Here is a 27242-nt window from a genome sequence, read left to right as displayed (position 1 = left end):
GACAGCTAATCTTGAAAAATCACCTGAATGTTGGGTACACTTTAATACCATAAGCGCATGACGGATATATCCACCATGCGCACATGATGTAGGTATAGTGTGGGCTCACAAGCTGAGTCCACTCCATACGTGATGGGCCCCAGCTGTGTAATACAGCTGACACCCAGCTGCAGCAGCTGGGATCACACATAACTTCAATCCCAGTCATTTAACCCTGCAGATGACATGGAAAATAGCCACTAGAGCATCTGAGAGGGTGGTAAATGTAGGAGGCTCACTCTGGCCTGTAGCAGGGCTTAATAGAGTGCCTGTAACAAACCCATAAACTGCCATAGTATACTATTGCAGTCAATGATATAAGCTATCAGAGGATCACATAATCAATCCAGGCTATTAAAATATACAAATATTTATCCAGAAAAATTTGAATATCGTACAAAAGTCCATTTGTTTCAGTAATGCTAATTAAAAGGAATTGCATTAATGCAGCTTAAAATTAGAATTTTGTGAAAAGGTTCAATATTCTAGGCTCAAACTGTCACACTCTAGTCAGCTAATGAATCCATACCCCCTGAGCAAAGGGGACCTTAAAACTGAGACTTTGGGGTTTCATTAACTGTAAACCATAATCATCCAAATTATAACAAATAAAGGCTTGAAATATCTCGCTTTGCGTTTAATGAGTCTATCTCATACTGTATATTAGTTTCACCTTTTAAGTTGCATTACTGAAATAAATTAACTTTGCACAATATTCGAATTTTTTTTTAGTTTCACCTGTATAGCTCTTACTATTAATGTACAATAGATGGTTGTGAGTTTCAATCCTGGCAGAAAGATTTCAAAAATAGAGGCAAAATTACATTTAAAGACACAGGGTATTCCCAACAGTGGAAAGTTTTATTTAAAGGGAACCTGTCACAGGGATTTTGGGTATAGAGCTAAGGACATGGGTTGCTAGATGGCCGCTAGCACATCCGCAATACCCAGTCCCCATAGCTCTGTGTGCTTTTATTGTGTCAAAAAACTGATTTGATACATATGCAAATGAACCTTAGATGAGTCCTGTCCCTGACTCATCTCACATACAGGACTCATCTCAGGTTAATTTGCATATTTATCAAATCAGTTTTTTGACACAATAAAAGCACACACAGCTATGGGGACTGGGTATTGCGGATGTGCTAGCGACCATCTAGCAACCCATGTCCTCAGCTCTATACCCAAAATCCTGGTGACAGGTTCCCTTTAAAGGGCTTCTGTCAGCCCACTAAACCGTTTTGGTTTTTTTTGGCTAATAAAAATCCCTACACTGCGAGCTCCCTATACATAAGCTAAATATTCATTTTGGTTCTGTAGGTTTTGTTAAAAAGCTATTTTTATAATTTGTAAATTACCTTGCTACCAGCAAGTAGGGCGGCTACTTGCTGGTAGCAGCCACATCCTCCTCTCATAATGACGCCCCCTCCGCTGTGTGATTGACAGGGCAAGGGAACGGGATCGTTCTCTGCTGGCCCTGTTTGAATTCAAAATATTGCGCCTGCGCCGTACCTGTCTCTAATCGGCGCAGGGATCGTTCTCTGCTGGCCCTGTTTGAATTCAAAATATCGCGCCTGCGCCATACCTGTCTTTAATTGGCGCAGGCGCACTGAGAGGCGGCCGCTCTCTTGGCCGCTCCATCCTCAATGCGCCGGGTGTAGATGTGACGTCATCGGCGCAGGCGCAGGCGCAGGCGCATTGAGGATGGAGCGGCCGAGAGAGCGGCTGCCTCTCAGTGCGCCTGCGCCAATTAAAGACAGGTATGGCGCAGGCGCGATATTTTGAATTCAAACAGGGCCAGCAGAGAACGATCCCGTTCCCTGGCCCTGTCAATCACACAGCGGAGGGGGCGTCATTATGAGAGGAGGATGTGGCTGCTACCAGCAAGTAGCCGCCCTACTTGCTGGTAGCAAGGTAATTTACATATTATAAAAATAGCTTTTTAACAAAATCTACAGAACCAAAATTAATATTTAGCTTATGTATAGGGAGCTCGCAGTGTAGGGATTATTATTAACCCCCCTCCCCCCCCCCCTTCCCCCCAAAAAAAAGGAGCAAAATGTAAAATATGATCAAATAACACCCATGTTAAGCCATGTCAACCTTTTTACCTTGTGTAAATTTGGCTGGTATTTTTTGTTGAGAAAGGTGGCAACCTTAACAACACTCCCATTTAGGACCTCTATAGGTCCACTTACTGCAGCAAGCCCAGACTCAGTCAGTGCTCAAAATGTCAGACACTAGCATCATGACGTTCTGTGAGGAGCACAAACCTGATGCGAACTTCTCCTTCTTCTTACCGCACTGCTGCGCTAGGGTAGAAGCTAGAATGGATTTGTTAGAAAGAGGTTTAATGTGACATCCTTTCCTGATGTGACGATTTCCGTTTTTCACTCCTGCCTTCCAAGAGCCATAACTTTTTTATTTTTCTGTTCACATAGCTGTATGATGGCTTGTTTTTTGCGGGACAAGTTGTACTTTCTAATACCACAATTTAATATTACATAGGATCTAGTAGGAAACGGTGAAAAAGATCCAAATAGGGTGGAATTGGGAAGAAAAACACAATTCTGCCGCAGTTTGACTTTTTTTTTATTTTTTTTACGGTGTTCCCTATGCGGTAAAACTGACTTGTGCTCTTCATTCTCCAGGTCAGTACAAATCCGGCGATACCACATATGCATAGTTTTTCTTGCGTTTACATACCTTTTATTACATTTTCTTGGAAGATCAGCCATTTTAATTTGTTTCTGTTACGCTATTTACCATACGGGCTAATTTTTTTAATATTTTAATAGTATGGGCGTTTTTGCATGCAGCGATGTCCATGATGGTGTTTTTTTTAATAGTTTATTTTTATTTTGGGGAAAGGGGTGAATTGAATTTTTATATGTTTTCAAAACTTTTTATATTAGAAAAAAAACCTTTTTGCTAGATTCCCAAGTGGACTGACCACAACTTGCAATAATTAGATTGCAATTTATACAGAATAATAGAAATTGCTCCATTATTCTGTGTAGAAATCACCATATCACAGATCAGTGCTGCCACCTAGTGGCCTAAACTGGGATATACTAATCATGAGCTTGGAAGCCTAGTACAGGCTGAGGCTCATGATTAGAACAGGGTGCTTTTCCTCATCTCCGCCAGGGGAAAGTGCACCTGAACATGAACCGCGCTTCCAGTTTTTAACACTCTCAGATGCTGTGGTTAAATGTCAGCATAACCACAGATCGCGGACATTGGCTGTGGGTGCCTGCTAAGGTTGCTACGGCACCGACTCGGCTTCAGAGTTAGCAACTTCTTTAAAGACCCGACATGTATAGGACAGGGCTTTTTTTTTTTTACGCATGGACACTGGAGCTCATGGAGGTACCTTGGGAGAGAGGGGTTGTGCATGCCTGTGAGTGGCCAGTGGAGGAAGGTCTAGTGTTGTGCAGCCAGGGCCAGCGTCAGCACCCGGCATACCCGGGCAAATGCCAGGGCCCACTGTTCCTTAAGAGGTCCACTCCAGCAGTCGCAGTCCCTTTAAATATCACCCTGCCCCTGCCTAGTATCGAGGAACACGGAGCGTGCTGCTCTCAGCGCGCTCCATGTTCCCTCAGCAGCACAGGGGAGAAGGAAGCAGTCCCTCCCTTCCCCTATGCTGCCGCCACTAATGAGGAGAGAGTGGGCGGAGGAGGGGAGGGGCTTTGGCCACTGTGTGACCAAAGATAATTAACCTTTAAAACAGATACAGGAGGCGGGTGCGGCAGAATCACATGGCTGGCATCCGACATCTGACAGAGAGCTGCACCTGAGGGGTTAACTGCCGCTGATCGCAGCTCCCTGTCAAAGGTCGGGTGCTGGCTATGTGATTCTGCCGCACCCGCCTCCTGTATCTGTGGTTAATTATGATTGGTGGCGTAGTGCGCCCCCCCCAACCCCACCCCAGTATTAAAATCATTGGTGGCGCAGTCCGCCCCCCCATATTAAAATCATTGGTGGCAGTGGCCACAGGGTCTCCCCCCCCCCTCTTCATTGGTGGTTCAGTGGCAGCTTCTGATCGGAGCCCCAGCAGTGTAATCCCGGGGCTCCGATCGGTTACCATGGCAGCCAGGACAACTACTGAAGCCCTGGCTGCCATGGTAATCTCCCTGCTGCTGTGTGTACTATGCACAGAGAAGCAGAGAGAGTGTGAGTCCTATTCACCGTAATAGAGCTCTATTAGGGTGAACAGGACAAGGGATGAAAAGATCCCAGGTTCTAGCCCCTAAGGGGGGGGGGGGAAGTTATTAAATAAAAAGTAAAAAAAAAAAAAGTAAAAAAAAACAAACACCAAAATATTAAGTATAAATCTCCTCCTTTGCCAATTTTATATATAAAATATATAAACAATAAATAAATAAACATATTACATATCGCCATGTCCGAAAAGTCCAAACTATTAAAATATCTAAAATATCTCCCATGCGGTGAGAGCCGTAACAGAAAAAAAAACTGTGATTCTAAATTTTATTTTTTTGTCAACTTGTCCCCCCCAAAAAAAGGATCGGTGTAACGGGGCGCCGAAGGCACACTCGGTCTCCCATCAGCCGCAGACCTGCTGCTTAGCTTCGAAAGTGAGGATCTGTGTTTGGCCTCGTTCCCAGGGCGGCTTTGTTAGCTGGGAGGCTCCCTGCTCCTAGGTCTGCCTTTAGCGTCGAGCTGATCACTCGGTGTCTGTGAAGGTTCTCATTTATCCCGGTCATGGTATATCTGTAAAGAATAAATCAAGGTAACTGGACTTACTGTAGATTTCTTGAAACGTTTCACTCGTTTTTAGCTTTCAGAAGAGCTGCAGATTTTATTTCTGACTACGACCTCACTCCTCGGGCCCTGACCCACAAAGGGTTGGGATAATCATCTCTTTGCTTCAAGGGAACCCCCAGGAGTGGGCCTTTTCTTTGCCGCCTGACTCCCCTTGTCTCAATTCTGTCGACCTCTTTTTCCAGGCACTTTTTCCAGGACCAGAGAGATTGTAAATGCGTCCCTTAGGAAACTTGGACTTGGGAACTAACTCAATAACACAGTCATAAGGCCTATGGGAGGGAGAGTGTCGGTCTCAGCAGTGGAAAAAACATCATGAAAATCAGTAATAAAGTAGGGAATGGCATCAAAAGAAACTCCAGCTTGAACTACAGTTAAGCAAGAACTACAGTTGGAACCCCATCTCTCTAACTAGCCCGAACTCCAGTTTATGACCGGATTATGTTGCTGAAACCAGGGCATGCCAAGAACTACTTGTACCGGAAGATTCTCTAAAATTAAAAAAATTAACATTTCTCAGAGTGGCAGACCCCTACAGACAGGGTAATCTCGGGAGTACAGAGTTTTATTGTGCCCCCCAGGAGGGGAGTAGAACCGATAGCAACCACCTGGACCGGGGTGGACAATTTTAGTATTGGGATCCCTACCCGTTCAACAAATTTGAGATCAACAAAACTAAATGCTGACCCAGAATCCACAAAAGCACTTCCTGACCCCTTTAGACCCCCAAGTAAATTGAGACAGGCAACAATAGTTTGCTTCTTACCACCTCTGGGAATACCTTGTCCTTGGATCCCTCTGACTTGGACGATCTTCCGGAAGGAGGAGCTTTGGGACTTGACGAACCCAGTGGTCGGAATCGCCACAATAAAAACAAGAGCCGCAACGACGGCGTAGTTCTCTTTGCGTCATCCCAAGCTGCATGGGCTCGTCCAACTGAGCCTCCATCTTGGGTTCGGTAGGAGAAGTCTCAGGTTTGAGAAGGGGATGAGGAGAAAACAAATGCTCCCACTCTCTCTCTAATCCATCTGTCTAATCTGATGGCTAAGGTCATGGTCTCCTCTAAAGAGTCAGGACTGGGGTAGCAGACCAGCATATCCTTCAACCTCTCTGTCAACCCTGCTCTAAATTGGCATTTGAGAGCAGGTTCATTCTAGCCTGAGGGAACACACCACTTGCGGAACTGGGTGCAATAATCTTCCACGGGCCGCTCTCCCTGGGTAAGAGCCTTTAGATTAGATTCAGCCACAGATTCCCGGTCAGGCTCATCGTAAAGGACCCCAAGTGCCTGGAAAAAGAGGTCGACAGAATTGAGACAAGGGGAGTCAGACGGCAAAGAAAAGGCCCACTCCTGGGGGTTCCCTTGAAGCAAAGAGATGATTATCCCAACCCTTTGTGGGTCAGGGCCCGAGGAGTGAGGTCGTAGTCAGAAATAAAATCTGCAGCTCTTCTGAAAGCTAAAAACGAGTGAAACGTTTCAAGAAATCTACAAATGCCAATTTAGAGCAGGGTTGACAGAGAGGTTGAAGGATATGCTGGTCTGCTACCCCAGTCCTGACTCTTTAGAGGAGACCATGACCTTAGCCATCAGATTAGACAGATGGATTAGAGAGAGAGTGGGAGCATTTGTTTTCTCCTCATCCCCTTCTCAAACCTGAGACTTCTCCTACCGAACCCAAGATGGAGGCTCAGTTGGACGAGCCCATGCAGCTTGGGATGACGCAAAGAGAACTACGCCGTCGTTGCGGCTCTTGTTTTTATTGTGGCGATTCCGACCACTGGGTTCGTCAAGTCCCAAAGCTCCTCCTTCCGGAAGATCGTCCAAGTCAGAGGGATCCAAGGACAAGGTATTCCCAGAGGTGGTAAGAAGCAAACTATTGTTGCCTGTCTCAATTTACTTGGGGGTCTAAAGGGGTCAGGAAGTGCTTTTGTGGATTCTGGGTCAGCATTTAGTTTTGTTGATCTCAAATTTGTTGAACGGGTAGGGATCCCAATACTAAAATTGTCCACCCCGGTCCAGGTGGTTGCTATCGGTTCTACTCCCCTCCTGGGGGGCACAATAAAACTCTGTACTCCCGAGATTACCCTGTCTGTAGGGGTCTGCCACTCTGAGAAATGTTAATTTTTTTAATTTTAGAGAATCTTCCGGTACAAGTAGTTCTTGGCATGCCCTGGTTTCAGCAACATAATCCGGTCATAAACTGGAGTTCGGGCGAGTTAGAGAGATGGGGTTCCAACTGTAGTTCTTGCTTAACTGTAGTTCAAGCTGGAGTTTCTTTTGATGCCATTCCCTACTTTATTACTGATTTTCATGATGTTTTTTCCACTGCTGAGACCGACACTCTCCCTCCCCATAGGCCTTATGACTGTGTTATTGAGTTAGTTCCCGAGTCCAAGTTTCCTAAGGGACGCATTTACAATCTCTCTGGTCCTGAATGCACTGCCATGAGAGACTACATCCAGGAGAGTCTTAAGAAGGGACATATTAGGCCCTCCACCTCGCCCTTGGGAGCTGGGTTCTTTTTTGTTAAGAAGAAGGACGGTGGTCTCAGATCATTGATTATAGAAACTTGAATAAAATTACTATTAGGAATCAATATTCCATCCCGGATTTATTTAACCAGATCTTGGGTGCTTCTTTGTTTTCTAAACTCCGATTTGAGGGGGGCTTATAACTTGATTCGTATTAAGGAAGGTGATGAATGGAAAATGGCCTTCAATACCCCAGAGGGACACTTTGAGTATCTTGTTATGCCATTCGGTCTATGTAATTCCCCAGCTGTGTTTTAGAACTTTATGAACGACATTTTTAGAGAACTTATTGGCAAAGTTATGATTGTTTATCTTGATGATATTCTTGTCTTTTCACCTGACTGGAATACCCATGTATCTCACATCAGATCTGTTCTTAGAATTTTCAGGGAGAATCATCTGTCTGTTAAATTGGAGAAATGTGTGTTTGGTGTTCAAGAGATTCCCTATCTTGGGTACATTCTTACTCAACATTTATTTAAAATGGATCCCAATAAGGTTCAGGCTATCCAAGACTGGGTAAGACCATCCTCCTTAAAGGCATGTCAGTGCTTTTTAGGATTCGCCAACTTTTATCGTAAATTCATAAATAATTTTTCTGTTATCGCTAAGCCCCTTACTGATTTAACTAAGAAAGGGTCTGATCTTGTCAACTGGTCATTGGAGGCCTGTCAGGCCTTTGAGAATTAAAAAAATTGTTTTCAAGTGGCCTCAGTCTTGGTTCAGCCTAATCCTGAGGAACCTTTTGTGGTGGAGGTGGATGCCTTGGAGGATGGTGTGGGGGCCATTCTTTCCCAGGGGTTTTCCAACTTCACAAATTTAAGACCGTGTGCCTTCTTCTCTCGCAAGTTCTCCCCTTCGGAGAGAAATTACGACATTGGAAACGGGCATTTGAAGAATGGAGGCATTTTTTAGAAGGGGCTAAACACTGTATTACAGTCCTCACTGATCATAAGAATTTAGTGTTTCTTGAGGCGACTAAACGCCTTAATCCTAGGCAGGCTAGGGGGGCTCTATTTTTTACTCGTTTTAACTTCTCTGTTACTGTTACTTTAATATTAAAGCAGATGCCTTGTCCCGGAGTTTTAATGCCATCCTACCTCCTGACACTCCTCCTCTACCCATCTTACCGGCAAGCATCTTTGTGGCAGCGATATCCTCGGATCTTTCCTCTGAAATTCAACAAGCTCAGCAACTTGCTCCTCCACAAACTCCTTCAGGTAAGTTGTTCGTTCCCGAGCATTTTCGTTTTCGTCTTATGGGTGAGTGTCATGACTCTGTTCTGTGTGGTCATCCAGGCATCGCTGCCACTAAAGAATTGCTGCTGAGGTCCTTCTGGTGGCCTACTTTGTCTAAGGATGTATGATCTTATGTTTTGGCTTGTGAGGTATGTTCCAGATCTAAGACACAGAGAACACATCCTGCTGGTGAACTACAACCACTACCCATTCCCTGCAAACCATGGTCACACATTTCCATGGATTTTATTTCTAACTTGCCCCCCTCCGAGGGGAAGTCAGTGGTTTGGGTAGTGGTTGACCGTTTTAGCAAGATGGTGTATTTTGTTCCTTTAAGTAAGCTCCCGGATGCGAAAACCTTAGAATCCTTGTTTATTGAACATGTGGTACGCCTGCATGGTGTCCCTGAAAATATTGTCTCTGATAGGGGCGTTCAGTTTGTTTCCGGATTCTGGAGAGCTTTTTGTCAAAGATGCAACATCTCTTTATCCTTTTCGTCTGCTTTCCATCCAGAGACTAATGGGCAGACGGAACGGTTAAATCAGGCAGTGGAACTTTTCCTGAGGTGTTATGTATCGCACAATCAGCTTTTATCGGTGAGAAATCTCCCATTGGCAGAGTTTGCCATCAACAATCGGGTTAATTCATCCACGGGAGTATCTCCTTTTTTTTTTTGTAATAGTGGTTTTCATCCTCGTTTTAGCTCTAATTCCTCCGCGTTCTCACTCAAACCACAGGCAGATGCTTTCACCTCTAGACTGTGCACAGTCTGGGTGCAGGTTCAAGCGAACCTGAAAAAGGCCCAGGAGTTTCAGCGTAGACATGCCAATAAGAAACGTTCCAAGGGAGTAAATTTCGTACTCAGCGATAAAGTATGGTTGTCGACTAAGAATCTTTCTTTGAAACATTGTTCTCGAAAATTCTCTCCGCATTTCATAGGACCATATAATATTATCGAGGTTATTAACCTGGTGTCTTTTAGAGTAAAACTACCTGACTCCCTTCGTATACATGATGTGTTTCATAAGTCTTTACTCAAGAAATATGTGTCGCCAGTGGTTCCTTCTAAAAAACCTCCCCCACCTGTGGAGGTTGAAGGTCAGGAAGAATTTGTCATCTCTAGAATCATGGATATTAGAAAGGTTAGAAACTCCTTTCAATACCTGGTCCACTGGAAAGGTTTTGGACCCGAGGAGAGGTCCTGAGTATCTGTGTCCAGGAGGCATGCTTCCAGGTTAATTGCTAAGTTTCACCGGGAACACCCTGAGAAACCTTGTCCACAATGCTTGGGTCCAGTGGCCCCTCGTAAAAGGGGGGGTACTGCTACTGTAACGGGGCGCCGAAGGCGCACTCTGTTTCCAATCGGCTGCAGACCTGCTGCTTAGCTTAGGGAGCGAGGATCTGTGTTTGGCCTCGTTCCCAGGGTGGCTTTGCTAGCTGGGAGGCTCCCTGCTCCTAGGTCTGCCTTGAGCGCCGAGCTGATCACTCGGTTCCTTGACTTGTCTGTCTGTCGGTCATTTGACACTGGCCACGTCACATGACCCTCACTCACCACTATAAATACAGGCGGCCTGCTGGCTACAGGTTGCCTGTGATTTTTGTCTCTAGGGCTGTGTGTACTATTATTATTGCTTTATTATTATTGCTTCCTACTTTACCTCTGGTATTGACCTTGTTTGTTTCCTGACCTCGCTTTGCCCGCTCTCTTGGTACCTACGCTATCTCTCGGATTTGACCTTGGATTTTGTCTCCTGCCTCATCCCTTGTATTGACGAGACCTCCCGGACCGACCTTGGCTAGTTGACCCGCCATTGCCTTTCCCATCACTGGGTACTGTTGTTTTATCTACCTCCCGGTCTATCCGTTTGCCTTAGTCTTGTGTACCGCCTTCTGCCTTGGCTGTCTGTTCCTCTCTTTCTCTGTTCGCTCTGCTCTACACTTACATAGGTCAGGGACCGTCGCCCAGTTGCGCCCCGTCACCTAGGGTGGGTGGTGCAAGTAGGCAGGGACAGGGTGGAGGGTGGCAGTTTAGGGGGTGCACTTCCTCTCTACCTTCCTTACCCATGACAATTGGACTGTTTTGATTATGGGCTGAATGTTCCATAAAATGTGGCATAAACGCAGCTTTTTTGGTGTTTTATTTTTTTTGGGTGGTATCGAATGGTATCGAGTATCGGAATACTTTTTTATGGTATAGATATCGAATCAAAATTTTGTTATCGTGACAACCCTAGTCTGCTGCAGCCTGTCCTGCTGTGCTCCAAATTAAAATATAATTATATTGATATTTATTGGGCATTAGGGGCACAGGGGCAGGCAGTAGCACAGTGCTATCAGCGTTCATATTGTTCTATTGTATTTGGCAACATCTATAACACATGCAGCTTCATTGCCGTGTCTGTTGTACAAAATGCCACAAGGGGGCCCACTGAGGCTTTATCGCCCAAGGGCCACGTGAACCTGGAGCCGGCCCTGTGTGCAGCGGAGTCCTGGGGTACGTGTATTAACTCATTCCTGTGAGGGGAGGGGGCATGTGGTGTATTCTGGGGCCATGAGGGTGCAGATCTGCGTGAGGGAGGGCTGGAATCGACAGACCGTAACTGTGTTGTTAGTGAATTATTAAAAAAATTTGGGGCCCCATTTTTTATTTTGCCAGGGCCACATCTATCTAAAACCAGCCCTGCTCACCTCCACCACCATAGTGCTCCATAGAAACATGTTTATGTAACCTCTAAGCCCCATCTAGCAGAAGGCAGGGCACACCACCTAATATCATGCCCAGAGATGCCCCCACCAACTCCTTGCTCTGTTTAGCCTTGCCATTTATGGAAGGACCCAGGAACCGCCTCTCAGCGGCGGCAGCAGACGGGTGCAGTACACACAAATGACCGGCAGGCGGAGAGCTCGGCTACGTGGGAAGATTCGCTTGGGGCGTGGCTACACGAGGACCGTTACAGTAGCGGATCAATCAGGGGCAGGGCGAAGAACGGGCTGTGTGCCTGGGGATGTCTCCGATCATTATATTTTCCAGAGGTAGCAAGATGGCGGCGCCGAAAGGGACGGTCCCGGGAGTCGTGGTCCTCCTCCTCCTTCAGGGTGAGTGACAAAGCCGTGCTTCTTGGTACGGCGCTGAAAATGTAGAGTATGTTTGTGTATATACATAGACCACGTACCCTGTGTAACATCCCTCTACAGAGGACACATCATATAGAATAGCCCCTATAGAGAGCACCCATGTATAGAACAGTCCCTATAGAGAGCACCCATGTATAGAACAGTCCCTATAGAGAGCACCCATGTATAGAACAGCCCCTATAGAGAGCACACATGTATAGAACAGTCCCTATAGAGAACACCCATGTATAGAATAGTCCCTATAGAGAGCACCCATGTATAGAACAGTCCCTATAGAGAGCACCCATGTATAGAACAGTCCCTATAGAGAGCACCCATGTATAGAATAGCCCCTATAGAGAGCACCCATGTATAGAATAGCCCCTATAGAGAGCACCCATGTATAGAATAGCCCCTATAGAGAGCACCCATGTATAGAATAGCCCCTATAGAGAGCACCCATGTATAGAACAGTCCCTATAGAGAGCACCCATGTATAGAACAGTCCCTATAGAGAGCACCCATGTATAGAATAGTCCCTATAGAGAGCACCCATGTATAGAACAGTCCCTATAGAGAGCACCCATGTATAGAACAGTCCCTATAGAGAGCACCCATGTATAGAATAGTCCCTATAGAGAGCACCCATGTATAGAACAGTCCCTATAGAGAGCACCCATGTATAGAACAGTCCCTATAGAGAGCACCCATGTATAGAACAGTCCCTATAGAGAGCACATATGTATAAAAAATATAAGTGCGTAAAGTAATTAAAACATCCCATATGGAGAGCATATATGTATAGATTATCTGCTATAGAGAGCACATATGTATAGACCAGCTCCTGTAGAGAGCACATCATATAGAACATCTGCTACAGAGAGCACATATGTATGCAACAGCCCCTATAGAGAGTATGTGTGTGTGTGTATATATCAGCCCTTGTAGAGAGCAGATCACCTATAGAGCACCCCCTATAGAGAGCACATTGTGTATATAAAACCCTTTTATAGAGAGCATATCATGTATAGGACAGCCTCTATAGAGTGCACATCATGTAAATAACAGTACCTATAGGGTACACATTATATGTAGAGCAGCCCCTATAGACTGCATATCATGTATAGAACAGCCCCTATAGAGATCTCATGTGTAGAACAACCCCTAATGTGCATCATAGAACAGTTCCTGTAGAGCCCACATGTATAGAACAGTCCACATAAAGCTCATATCATGTACAGAACGGCCCCTGTAGGGTGCATATCATGTATAGACCAGCCCCTATATAGCACACATGTATGGAACAGTCCATATAGAGCTCAGGATTGGTCCGAGTTCTGGCACCTCCACCAATCAGCTGTTTCAGGGAGCCGTGGCTCTTACCGGCGCTCTAGTGAGCTTTCCAAGCACAGCGCCGTACATAGTATAGTGGCTGTGCTTGGTATTGCTGCACAGCCCCATTGACTTGAATGGGACAGAGCTGCAACTTGGCCATGTGACCAATGTACAGTGACGTCACAGGCCGCGGCACTCACAGAGCGTCAGCCTCTTCTAACAGCTGATTGGCGGGGATGTCGCACTCCCGCCGATCTGATATTGATAACCTATCCAGAAGATGGGTCATCAATATTTATTCCTGGATTACCCCTTTAACTTTAAGGGCACCTTTACACGGTTCATATTTGTATGCAGAAAAACTTCCTGAAATCTGCACCATAAAACGCACATAAATCCGCACTTATTGTGGTTTTGATGTGGGTTTTTTTCTGAAGTTTTTATGTGTGTGTTTTTGTGGGGCTAGGGAATGGATGCATCTTTTGCAGCGAGGGCTGCAGTAAACGATTATTTTAGTAATCGCGTATTGTTTTTTTTTACGATTAATCGAGTAATTAATAAGAAAAAATGAATTAATAGACTGTTTTCCTTTATAAAACCTCATCAGACCTCCTGCCATCAGTCCCCAACACCCTTCGTTCCCCCCTGTGCGATCAGCCCAAGTGCATAAGTTTCCCCCCAGTGCCTTCAGTATACTGGTACATTCACAAGACCAAAACAGTTCTGCAAACAGGGATACCAGCCGTGTCAGTTCTGCATTTTGCGGAACGCACACAGTCAGCCCCATGATAGAAATGCCTATTCTTGTCCGCAATTGAGATCAAGAATAGGACATTCTCTATATTTTTGTTGGGGTCGTGTAAAGGATCTAAAGATGTGGACAGCACAGCAGGTGCTGTCCGTATCTTTTGCAGCCCCATTAAAATGAATGGGTCCGCACGTGTTCCGCAATAAGTGGACCCATAAACCGGTGGTGTAAATGTACCCTAATACTGTGCGATCCTGTGAGAGGAGTTGAGGTCAGCACGGGACCTGTCACGGACACACGTTCACTGGCGCCTGTCTGGCCTTATGTGCTGCCAACAGAGATTTGGGTTGAGGTGCAGGGTCACTAGATTCTGCTGCCCTCAGGTAGGGCACATCTAGCTGGTACACATAATACTGGGCACCTCTACAACTACTGACCATAAACAATAGGGCACTAAGGACAGCGCTATCTATCCCAGTGGGGAATTTTAGTTACAATTGAAAATGCTGCGTGAAGAGTACCACATGCAAGGCTGTACTTGTCATACACATAGGTCGCCATATTGCTTGCCATCTCCAGAAGACCAGCTTGCAGCCTGTGACTTGCAAGCAGAGCGCATAGGTCCAGACACCATGACCCTCAGCCTGAGCACCAGTCTCCTCCACAGGATGGTGCCACCTTCCTTCCCTACACATGCATGCCAGCCTAGTGGCCCCAGCTGGTACATTACAACCAGACCTAACCAGCCATGAACAGCAACATCCCGTTCACATTGTCGTATATAAACCCGCTAGTCACCTGGTGGCATTTCTTCTTAGGGTCCATTCACAGTCCGCAAAATGGGTCCGCATCTGTTATGCAATTTTGCGGAACGGGTGTGGACCCATTCAATTTCAGTGGGGCCGGAATGGATGCGGACAGCACACTATGTGCTGTCCGCATCCGAAATTCCGGATCCGCAATTCCGTTTCCGCAAAAAAATAGAACATGTCCTATTCTTGTCCGCAATAGCGGACACGAATAGGCATTTTCTATTATAGTGCAGGGCATGTGCACATATCTGGTGTACGTGTTTTGCGGATCCGCAAAACACTTATAGACGTGTGAACAGAGCCTTAAGAGACCCCGCACTCTTCTGGCTGCGGCAGGGCACGTTTTCTGCTCTTCAGCTCGGGTACGGGCAGCAATGGAGGAGGAACACTGGCCGCCTGATAGACTGGCTCTGAGATGCAGTTTCCAATTTCCCGCGCCGGGTCCTTGCTGTGAGCCTGAGGTGTCCTGCGCACTGCCTGCACTGTGCGGACTACAGCCTAGTGGTCCGTGTAACTGCCTGCTCTCCGGTACTGAACATTGTACTTGAAGGAGAGAGGGAGACCCTGCTATGATTGGAGTACACAAGCAGTCAAAGGACATTGCAGGTCACCACGGGTGACCACGGAGCGGTGAGTAATAGCAAGCGCTTCACTCCCACTCCGTGGTCACATGACACAAACAAGTCCTCGATGCAAAAAATTGGCATCAAGGATTTTTTTGTGTCGAATTATTCGATTCAATAGAGTAATCATTTCAGCCCTATTTGCAGCCCCATTGAAATAAAAGGGTCCGCATCCGCAAAAAATGCAGATTGGATGCAGACCAAAACCACCATCGTGTGCATCAGCCCTAAATGGGTTGTCTGGTTTCAGGATGAACCAGATCAACCTGCATCAAAAACCGGGTAAGTACTTACCTGCCCTAATGCCGCGCTGCTGTTCAAATTCTCCCGGACGGACTATGTTTACCCTGTTCCAGTGGTTCCAATCACTGGCCTCTTCAGGGGCACGGCTGAGGCCAGTGATTGGCTGCAGGGGTGATGTGTTGTCAACTTGATGTCACCGCTGCGTCCGGCATGGGATCCGGCAGGTAGGTAGGTATGCGTTCTTTATTGCAGGGTATCCAGTTTGATCCTGGAGAACCCCTTTAAGACTGGTGTATGAAATGCCAGTCTTCAGTAAATGTTCCCCCTGTGTTCTAGGCTCAGCACCTGGATAGTGTCAGTGTAGTTGGGTCATGCATTGTGCTGCCGAGGGCTAAGCTGCCAGTTCACATTATGCCCGGGCAGGCGAGTGCCAGGAATTTGCTGGCAGAGTGAGAAGCTGTCATGATCTACACCTAACAAACAAAGGCCCTTCGTCCTCCTCAATCGTTGTGGTCTTTAATTGCTGTGTCTTTCACTGGCTGAGAGGATGTTGTTGTGCTTTTGGGCCCCGAGGGCCGCTCTCTGGGAAATAATTGTGGATTGAAATAGAAACTGTCTTTCCTGGGACAACAGAGGGATCTGACAATGCTGGGCCCCAAGCCCATCCTCTGGACTGGGCACCATCGGCTTTTAGAAACTTGTGGAAAAGTGAAGTTCTAACCCAAACCATCACCCTGTCCCTGTGAGGCAGGGCCAACGTCCCCGTGTAACAGGCAGGCGTCTCATCCTCTCAGTGAGGACTTTATCACCCGTCACTCACATGTCCCCTGACACATCCGGTCGGCCTGGGTAGATTAAGGGGAAATCTCCACTGAAAACAGAAGAATGTCCGTCTGAAGCCAGAGCAATAAGCATCGTTTTTATGTTACATTGGGTGTTTTTCCTTGAAGGTGACTTCAGGCTAGCGTCTCGACACCATGCTGTTAGCAGAAATGGAAAAAAAGTGTATTACAGTACCAGCAAAGTATGGGAGAGTCCAGAAAATCTCATTCATACGCTGGGGAAAAAAATCTGCAGCGTAAGTCCTCATTCACACGTCCATGATGACAAGAACGTCAGAGTCATCCGTGAAGATGTCCATGAAGGATCTGTGCTTGGTCCGTGTGTTATCCACATTCCACGGACACTGCTAGTTTCCAAAGCATGTCCTAGCAATGATCCGTAAAAACCATGGAACAGACACGGGTGGCATCTGTGTTGTGTATGTGGTTTTCACTGATGTGTGTGAGGGATCCGTAATCGTGGACAAAAATAGGGCATGTTTCTGTGGTGTCACCACTGACCGTGGAAAACCACTGATGTGTGAATACTCACATTAAAGTCACTGGATCACATTTATTACTCATCACCTGACTGCATCATAGTGATTTCCAATACAGTCAGTTCCTGTCTGATCACAGGTCTGTTGTATTGTACTGACGTGATGATCTAAGTACAGTACAATAGCCCCGATCAGATAGGAACTGATCATAAATGACGCAGTCAGGGGAGCCGCGATCACAGTGGTGTGAATCAGCTTTTAGGGTAAGGACACACTGTGGTGTCTGCTTACAGCCAAAATCCCTCTCACATGTGGAGTCATTTTTTTTTTGCGGATCCATTGAAGGGAATGATTCCGCATACGGTCTGCAAAAAAAGCGGAACGGACTTCGGACTTTGAAAGAAAAAAACCCTTAGGGCTCATGCTCACGACGGTTGTTTTAGTCCGCAGGGATCGGATGCGGACCCATTCACTTCAATGGGGATGCAAAAGATGCGGACCGTGTGCATGAAGTTGGAGATAAACCGGCTGCGCAACAAAATATTGTCGCCTAGGCTTTTGTACACCTAAAACTGGTGTAGGTGGGGGGGTTAAGAACTAAACACGCTACTTTACCTCATCTATAGGATTACTACATTTTCTCCAATGTGTTTCAACTGTAAAAACTGCATAGACATTAATTTAACATGTTTCTCCTGTAAAAAAAACTAAAAATAAAATGCAATTGTGGTAAAAATGCATGCATATAAAAAAAATTGCAATGCATTTTTTAGAATGCGACATAGAAGCAATGTGTAAACCTGGCCATAGTCTATCAATTTGAGCTTAGAATTGCAAATAAGGGCTCATTCACACAACCGTATTCATTTTTGCGGATCCGCAAAACACGGATACCGCCCGTGTGCCTTCTGCATTTTGCGGAACAGAGCATCCTTCTCCATGATGGAAATGCCTATTCTTGTCTGCAAATAGGAGCAAGAATAGGACATGCTCTATCTTTTATTTATTTTTTTGCAGGGACACGGAACGGACATATGGATGCGGACAGCACACGGTGTGCTGTCCGCATCCGATCTGTAACATTGCAAAACAGATGCAGACAGAAATATACTGTCGTGTGAATGTGCCCTAAACCAGACTTTGCATTATACCGTACGTCCCTGCTGCCCCATAGACTTCCACAGGCTCTGCCTTTGTCGCTCCAGCTGACTGGCACCTGTTGGGCAGGCTCAGACTTCAGAGAGGTGCAGCTGTCACTTCACCGGCTCGTGGAGACAGCTGCGCGCAGCCTTGTGTGTCCTCAGCACGCTGCCCATTGTCCATTTAACTAATTTAACACATCCCCAGGAATAAAAGTGCAGCAGCTGACTGAAATCTGCTGCTGGCCATGCGGCAAGTACAGAGGTCCTGCCACATAAATTGGGGGTCATTTACAAAGACCGGCATTTTCTCCCCTGCCCTCCCAGAGGATACGTCCCAGCGTCATAAGTGGAGTAGCTTCTTGCCCACACAATAGTTTCCAGGCATAAATGTTAGTAAATTTGCCCAGGCCAATGTTCTGGCCCAAGCCAGGCCCCTGCCCTGTCCCCGCCACTCCCTTGTGACGAGGACAGCATAAAAACGCCTGTGCGACAAAATATTGTCTCACGGGCCTTTAAAAAGGTCGCAAAAACGGGATGGCGGTATTTCATACTGCACTGTGGTATTTGGTTCTGCTGCGGCGGTATTTTGTGCTGCATTACAGTATTGCTGACCCAGCCTACTTGTGTTGCCCCGCCGTATGTTAATTTGGACCAGCCTACAGCATGGGGTCTCTTAGATTTTTGTCCAGGACCACTTCAAGTTCCCGGTCCGTCCCTGGTGTTCATCTGATTAAAATGCGCTTTTTATTTTGTTGATGTGAGGCTCCGTTCCCGAGTTATGATACTTTTTCTTAATAGGCCTTTGGTGCAATGAGGGTGTTACCATTGTTCTTGTTGCACCCAAGCTCCGCTCCTTTCTGTGGCCAGCCCCTCCCTGGCAGCTTTGATTAACCGGGCCAGGCAGTGAGGGAGGGACTGGGCACAGAATGGAGAGGAGCTTGGGTGCATCAAGGGCTCCTGCCACGCTGTCGGCACCAAAAATGATCACATCTTAGCTGCAGATGGTACTCTCTAAACATAGAAAAGGATTCTTTACGGTAAGAGCAGTGAGACTATGGAACTCTCTGCCTGAGGAGGTGGTGATGGTGAGTACAATAAAGGAATTCAAGAGGGGCCTGGATGTATTTCTGGAGTGTAATAATATTACAGGATATAGCTACTAGAGAGGGGTCGCTTGATCCAGGGAGTTATTCTGATTGCCTGATTGGAGTCGGGAAGGAATTTTTTATTCCCCTAAAGTGAGGAAAATTGGCTTCTACCTCACAGGGTTTTTTTGCCTTCCTCTGGATCAACTTGCAGGATGACAGGCCGAACTGGATGGACAAATGTCTTTTTTCGGCCTTATGTACTATGTTACTATGTTACTCTCTTAGCTGCAGATGGTACTCTCACAACCCTTGATACCATTCTGTGTGGCCCCCAACCATCTGGTAACACACATGTATGCCTATGTCTTGTGGCTGCTCACATGTATTCTTCATGTATTTCTCCCATTAGATGGGAGTCCTGGAAGTGTAACTAGATATTAATGTTATATAATGTGTGTTCAATATGCCATAAGTGCAATATTTCAGTTGTTAATGCACCTTTAAATTTTAATTTCGGCCCTCGTCATTGGTTCAGTCTGGCAATGTGGCCCCCAACCAGGAAACGTTGTGTACCCCTGCTCTAAACAGACGTGTGCTGCCTAGGAAAAATGGGGGTCACTTAGAAAGATCTGCGTTTTATGCTGGTCTTTGATCCCCCCCGCGCTGCTGAGTTATGCGCATTTCATTAAATTAGGCGCATCTTCGGCAGTTCATGCACTGGGTGTAAAAACTTCTGCAGCCCCTGCTTGTTCACCTGATGGCTCTCTCTCCCAACCCTTCCTACCCCATTAACATGGCCAGCCGAGCATGCATGAGTCCTGAACAGGGACAGAGGCAAAAGCCACTGCCGGGCTCCTCTCTCCCAGAACAAAAGGATTGAGCAGTTGAAATACAGCTGCCTGATCCTTATCTTCCTCATATCTGCAGTGGGGGGTAGCTGGGAGGTCCTCATACACATTAGATGGTGGGCTGATCCTACTGCCTGAATTCATCTAATGTGTATTCACAGGTTGCGCCCCCCCCCCCCCCCCCCATATAGTCTTAAATGGTGCCTGACCTCCACCAGTGGTTTCGGGCTAGGTGGCTATTTGGGCCACTTGGCAATATTTAATTCATTCACACACAATATTTTTTGACTGAATTAGGATCCTTTTGGTGCGCTGCGGGTCTGGTAGATAGCGGTATGTAGATTTCGGGACGCAGTGGAAGGTTTTGTTCACTGATTTCCAGCACTTGTTGCTCGGCTGCTGCCTGCAGTGGCGACTGTAACAGCATCGCTTTTATTTGAGTAAACTGATGTCATCCGGACAGGAAGGAAGGACAAATCTCTGCTCGGAGGACATTTCCTTGTGTAAAGTATACAGAGACAGGGGGGCCATTTATTACAGTGTTTTGCGCCTGTTTTAGTCCATTTTTTATTTTTTTCTATTTTAAACAAATTTTTATTTTTTTGGTGCATTTATTAATAAAAGTACACCTGTTTTGGATCAATTTGCACTTTGTTCAACAATATTCAGTTTTAGGCTAGTTTCACGCTAGCGCTATAGATCTGGCAGGCTGTTCCACAGCAGTTTTCTTCCGACTAGCAGCATATTTGCAGTGTTGCGGCCGGATTTCCACTGGTCCCCATTATAGTAGATGGGTCGAGTGCCGGAATGCAAAGAGATCCAGCAGGCTGAAAATAGCCTTAGACTAAGGCCTCATGCACACGACCGCGCCGTTATTTGCGGTACGCAAACCGCGGATCTGCAAAAAACGGAAGGCGTCCGTGTTGCCTTCTGCAATTTGCGGAACGTAACGGGCGCCGGCAATATAAATGCCTATTTTTGTCCGCAAAGCGCGGACAAGAATAGGACATGTTATATTTTTTTAGCGGGGCCGCAGAACGGAGCCACGGATGTGGACAGCACACGGAGTGCTGTCCGCATCTTTTGCGGCCCCATTTTGGCGGCTCGGATGCGGACCCAAACAACGGTCGTGTGGATGATGTCCGTGTGCATTCTGTATTTTGCGAAGGGAACCGCTGGCCCCTAATAAAACAGTACTATCCTTGTCAGTAATGCAGACAATAATAGGACGTTCTATTTTTTTGCGGAACGGAAATACAGACATATGGAAACGGAATGCACATGGAGTAACTTTTTTTGCAGTCTGCAAAAAAGAAAAAAACTGAATGGACACGGAAAGAAAATACGTTTGTTTGCATGAGCCCTAATTTTGGTGGTTTTTATTTATTTCTATGCACATTTTTTTTGCCCTATTTATGTAGGTGCTCCTTTTTTTTGCATGAACTAACAGAAGGATATCGACAGTATCCCCATAACAGTGACATCTATAGCACCATCCCATTTAAAGCTGACCTACAGCAGTGAAGAAAATGGCTGGGTTGTTATGGAAACCTGTGTAAAACTGTGTATGTGGAGACTAAGGGCTGTTTCACACAAGCGGATGCCGTGCGTGGCATCCGCTCCGTGGAAGAGTGCCAAGACCCGATGCAGACTGCAGAGGCACGGAGCATTAACATGACTGATAATGATCCGTGCCTCTCTGTGACCTCTACTACGAAATCACAGCTTCTATTGGCTGATAAGGGTCATGTAACCAGGCTTCTATTGGCTAATGCATTCTTTGGGAACATCTTACGCAGGGATGTCCTTTTGGACAGCTCACTCTCAGACAGCAGCACTGTGCTGTCTGAGCGTGAGCTGCAGGGAGAAAGTCACCGTCCCTCCCATCCTTGCAGTTGACAGAAGTTGATTTTTTACCTTTATTTTTTTCAATCCTTGTCGGCTGCGGAGTTGAATGGGGCGTAGCCTAACCGGGTTGGGGCGTGGTTTAGCGGGTCCTAGGGGCGGGGATTTTAAGTCTGTCTTTTGAGGGTGGCCTGAATGGCCACCCTACCTGCCCCCTAAACTGTCGCCTCCATAGCATTCCGCTCCCTTGACCGTGTCATCCACAGCGCCCGGCCCCTTTTAAAGCTGACCTGCAGCAGTGAAGAAAAATGGCTGGGTTGTTATGAGAACCTGGTGTAAAACTGTGTGTATGTGGAGACTAAGGTGCCTGCCAGCTTCTATCGGCTGATAAGGGACATGTGACCATGTGTATGGCAGTTGGGATATGAAGAGAAAGACCTGCAGGCTTCTATTGACTAATGTAGGTCATTTGATGTGCCATATTTGCATTTTTGGGGAATATCTCAGGAACGGTACGTCCTAGAGAGCGGAGACCCCCCCATAAGATTTCTTTCCAGGTAGCAAGGGATGTGTATACCAAGTTTCATTAAAATCGATGGTTGCATTTTTGAGTGATCGTGGAACATACATACACACATACATCCTTCTTTTTATTTATATATATATATATATTTATATATATTAGGCACAAAAACATAAAAAAAATTTCATTTTTCCTCCACTCTAGGGGTGGCGAAGTTCTCTTCATCTGCTTTGTGTTGAGCCGTGTAACCGTTTTATTTCATAAACATATGTATTTGGCTGCAACTTTTTTAAAATCTAATATGGACCTTTTTTACGGCACTTTTGCACATAATTTGTGAGCTGACCGACGAGTAGTCTAATTGTATTCTCCAGGGCGCAGGTGGATCGTCTGCAAAGACGCATCGCCTAATTCATCAGCTGCTGTGCGACTCTTTATACATACTATGTAAAATGGTCTAATCGCGCATGATAAATGACCGCCCTGTGCTTTTCACGACAGGCACACACAGCAAGAGGATGCGCCTAATTTAAGGAGAGGTGCATGTCTCATCATCAATTAGGCTACTTTCACACTCGCGTTTTGGCTTTCCGTTTCTGACATCCGTCATGGGCTCTCACAAGCGGTCCAAAATGGATCAGTTTTGACCTAATGCATTCTGAATGGAAAAGGATCCGCTCAGAATGCATCAGGTTGCCTCCGATCCGTCTCCATTTTGCTCTGGAGGCGGACACCAAAATGCTGCCTGCAGCGTTTTTCTGTCAACCATGTGGTGCTGAGCAAGACGGATCCGCCCTGACACACAATGTAAGTCAATGGGGACGGATCGGCTTTCTCTGACACAATAGAAAACGGATCCGTCCCCCATTGACTTTCAGTAATGTTCATGAAGGATCCGTCATGGCTATATAAGACATAATACAACCGGATCCATTCATGATGCATGCAGTTGTATTATTGTAACGGAAGCGTTTTTGCAGATCCATGACGGATCCGCAAAAAACACTAGTGTGAAAGTTGCCTTAGACGTATCCTACTCCAATGTAATTCTCCGCCATTCTTTGTAAATGACCCCCACTGTCTAATTGTACACCATTTCTAGAATTGGTAAATCTGGGCCACAGTTTTTGTCCTGGCATTTTTGGGGGGACTCAAAAAAAAAAAAAAGCGCCTCAATAATTCTTGACCTGTTTTGTGTCACAATGTATTTATTGGTTTTTATTGCCAAAGTATGTGCCCATGTGATCCCCCTGTAGAGCTGTGTGGGAAAAAATCATTATATATATACAGGTCCTTCTCAAAAAATTAGCATTTTGTGATAAAGTTCATTATTTTCTGTAATGTACTGATAAACATTAGACTTTCATATATTTTAGATTCATTACACACCAACTGAAGTAGTTCAAGCCTTTTATTGTTTTAATATTGATGATTTTGGCATACAGCTCATGAAAACCCAAATTTCCTATCTCAAAAAATTAGCATATTTCATCCGACCAATAAAAGAAAAGTGTTTTTAATACAAAAAAAGTCAACCTTCAAATAATTATGTTCAGTTATGCCCTCAATACTTGGTCGGGAATCCTTTTGCAGAAATGACTGCTTCAATGCGGCGTGGCATGGAGGCAATCAGCCTGTGGCACTGCTGAGGTGTTATGGAGGCCCAGGATGCTTCGATAGCGGCCTTAAGCTCATCCAGAGTGTTGGGTCTTGCGTCTCTCAACTTTCTCTTCCCAATATCCCACAGATTCTCTATGGGGTTCAGGTCAGGAGAGTTGGCAGGCCAATTGAGCACAGTAATACCATGGTCAGTAAACCATTTACCAGTGGTTTTGGCACTGTGAGCAGGTGCCAGGTCGTGCTGAAAAATGAAATCTTCATCTCCATAAAGCTTTTCAGAAGATGGAAGCATGAAGTGCTCCAAAATCTCCTGATAGCTAGCTGCATTGACCCTGCCCTTGATAAAACACAGTGGACCAACACCAGCAGCTGACATGGCACCCCAGACCATCACTGACTGTGGGTACTTGACACTGGACTTCAGGCATTTTGGCATTTCCCCAGTCTTCCTCCAGACTCTGGCACCTTGATTTCCGAATGACATGCAACAGTCCAGTGCTGCTTCTCTGTAGCCCAGGTCAGGCGCTTCTGCCGCTGTTTCTGGTTCAAAAGTGGCTTGACCTGGGGAATGCGGCACCTGTAGCCCATTTCCTGCACACGCCTGTACACGGTGGCTCTGGATGTTTCTACTCCAGACTCAGTCCACTGCTTCCGCAGGTCCCCCAAGGTCTGGAATCGGTCCTTCTCCACAATCTTCCTCAGGGTCCGGTCACCTCTTCTCGTTGTGCAGCGTTTTCTGCCACACTTTTTCCTTCCCACAGACTTCCCACTGAGGTGCCTTGATACAGCACTCTGGGAACAGCCTATTCTTTCAGAAATTTCTTTCTGTGTCTTACCCTCTTGCTTGAGGGTGTCAATGATGGCCTTCTGGACAGCAGTCAGGTCGGCAGTCTTACCCATGATTGCGGTTTTGAGTAATGAACCAGGCTGGGAATTTTTAAAAGCCTCAGGAATCTTTTGCAGGTGTTTAGAGTTAATTAGTTGATTCAGATGATTAGGTTAATAGCTCGTTTAGAGAACCTTTTCATGATATGCTAATTTTGTGAGATAGGAATTTGGGGTTTTCATGAGCTGTATGCCAAAATCATCAATATTAAAACAATAAAAGGCTTGAACTACTTCAGTTGGTGTGTAATGAATCTAAAATATATGAAAGTCTAATGTTTATCAGTACATTACAGAAAATAATGAACTTTATCACAATATGCTAATTTTATGAGAAGGACCTGTATGTGTATATATATATATATATATATATAATTTTTTTTTTTGCACATGCATTTTTTATTATTATTATTAGGCACGGCAGGCATTTACACAAAAAACACAGCAACAGTAAAAAAAAAAAGTCACCACTAAAAAATGCCTGTTGGTCCTGCCTTTAATATTTTTATGAACTTCCAAGCAACATCTGGAACTGGCAAAACCAGCAAAAGAAACGCCAAAAACCATAGAAATTCCCAAAAACTCTTTGGCTACCTGCACACGGGTGTGGGTATACAAACAGAATTTCTGCTCACATTTTCTGCTCCAAAATCTGTATGTATTTACTTGCGAATTCTGATTTCAACCTTTGCAATGAACGCTGCGAATTTCAAAATCCGCATGGCTGGTCAATTTCCTTGCGGAAAACATATGCATTGCATTTGCTAGTACTGTATTAGGTCTCATTCACATGAGCGAGTTTTCCGTCCGGATGTGATAACTGTAGGGAACGCGTAGCATCTGGACTGAATCCTGACCCATTCCTTTCAATGGGTCTGTGTACACAAGCGTCACTTTTCACGCACAATTGTTGGTTGCATGATGGGTGTTACAATCAAGATCGCTGTGTTAGAAGACATGGCCGAGCCCCACCACCTGGAGCTTCTCCTGAAGTTATGGCTACATGCACGCGACCGTATGTGTTTTGCGGTCCGCGGTGATGGACCATGTGATTGGAGCATGTGATCTGACGTCACCAAAGGTCATTTAGCCCACAGCTCATCATTCAAGAAGTAAAGAGACCGGGAACTACGCGATCAAGAGGAGAAGGTGAGTTAACTTTTTATTTTATTTTTTAACCCCTCCAGCACTATTACAGGTCCTTCTAAAAAAAATTGCATATTGTGATAAAGTTCATTATTTTCTGTAATGTACTGATAAACATTAGACTTTCATATATTTTAGATTCATTACACACCAACTGAAGTAGTTCAAGCCTTTTATTGTTTTAATATTGATGATTTTGGCATACAGCTCATGAAAACCCCAAATTCCTATCTAAAAAAATTAGCATATCATGAAAAGGTTCTCTAAACGAGCTATTAACCTAATCATCTGAATCAACTAATTAACTCTAAACACCTGCAAAAGATTCCTGAGGCTTTTAAAAACTCCTAGCCTGGTTCATTACTCAAAACCGCAATCATGGGTAAGACTGCCGACCTGACTGCTGTCCAGAAGGCCATCATTGACACCCTCAAGCAAGAGGGTAAGACACAGAAAGAAATTTCTGAACGAATAGGCTGTTCCCAGAGTGCTGTATCAAGGCCCCTCAGTGGGAAGTCTGTGGGAAGGAAAAAGTGTGGCAGAAAACGCTGCACAACGAGAAGAGGTGACCGGACCCTGAGGAAGATTGTGGAGAAGGACCGATTCCAGACCTTGGGGAACCTGCGGAAGCAGTGGACTGAGTCTGGAGTAGAAACATCCAGAGCCACCGTGTACAGGCGTGTGCAGGAAATGGGCTACAGGTGCCGCATTCCCCAGGTCAAGCCACTTTTGAACCAGAAACAGCGGCAGAAGCGCCTGACCTGGGCTACAGAGAAGCAGCACTGGACTGTTGCTCAGTGGCCAAAGTACTTTTTTCGGATGAAAGCAAATTTTGCATGTCATTCGGAAATCAAGATGCCAGAGCCTGGAGGAAGACTGGGGAGAGGGAAATGCCAAAATGCCTGAAGTCCAGTGTCAAGTACCCACAGTCAGTGATGGTCTGGGGTGCCATGTCAGCTGCTGGTGTTGGTCCACTGTGTTTTATCAAGGGCAGGGTCAATGCAGCTAGCTATCAGGAGATTTTGGAGCACTTCATGCTTCCATCTGCTGAAAAGCTTTATGGAGATGAAGATTTCATTTTTCAGCACGACCTGGCACCTGCTCACAGTGCCAAAACCACTGGTAAATGGTTTACTGACCATGGTATTACTGTGCTCAATTGGCCTGCCAACTCTCCTGACCTGAACCCCATAGAGAATCTGTGGGATATTGGGAAGAGAAAGTTGAGAGACGCAAGACCCAACACTCTGGATGAGCTTAAGGCCGCTATCGAAGCATCCTGGGCCTCCATAACACCTCAGCAGTGCCACAGGCTGATTGCCTCCATGCCACGCCGCATTGAAGCAGTCATT

General features: G+C 45.8%; 1 protein-coding gene across 1 annotated transcript in view; it reads left to right on the top strand.

The window, feature by feature from the left end:
• The first annotated feature begins 11502 nt into the window (after positions 1-11502).
• The window catches only part of JAM3 (junctional adhesion molecule 3), a 46818-nt gene continuing 31078 nt past the window's right edge, over positions 11503-27242 (top strand). Inside the window, exon 1 of the mRNA XM_044281725.1 lies at positions 11503-11693. Coding sequence (XP_044137660.1) covers positions 11603-11693 — 91 coding nt within the window. The 5' untranslated portion in view covers positions 11503-11602. The remainder of the gene's footprint in view (positions 11694-27242) is intronic.

The sequence above is a fragment of the Bufo gargarizans genome, chromosome 2, assembly GCF_014858855.1.
Source record: "Bufo gargarizans isolate SCDJY-AF-19 chromosome 2, ASM1485885v1, whole genome shotgun sequence".
Lineage (NCBI taxonomy): Eukaryota > Metazoa > Chordata > Amphibia > Anura > Bufonidae > Bufo > Bufo gargarizans.
The sequence above is the reverse complement of the archived record's forward strand: the minus strand, read 5'-3'. Positions and strand labels throughout refer to the sequence as shown.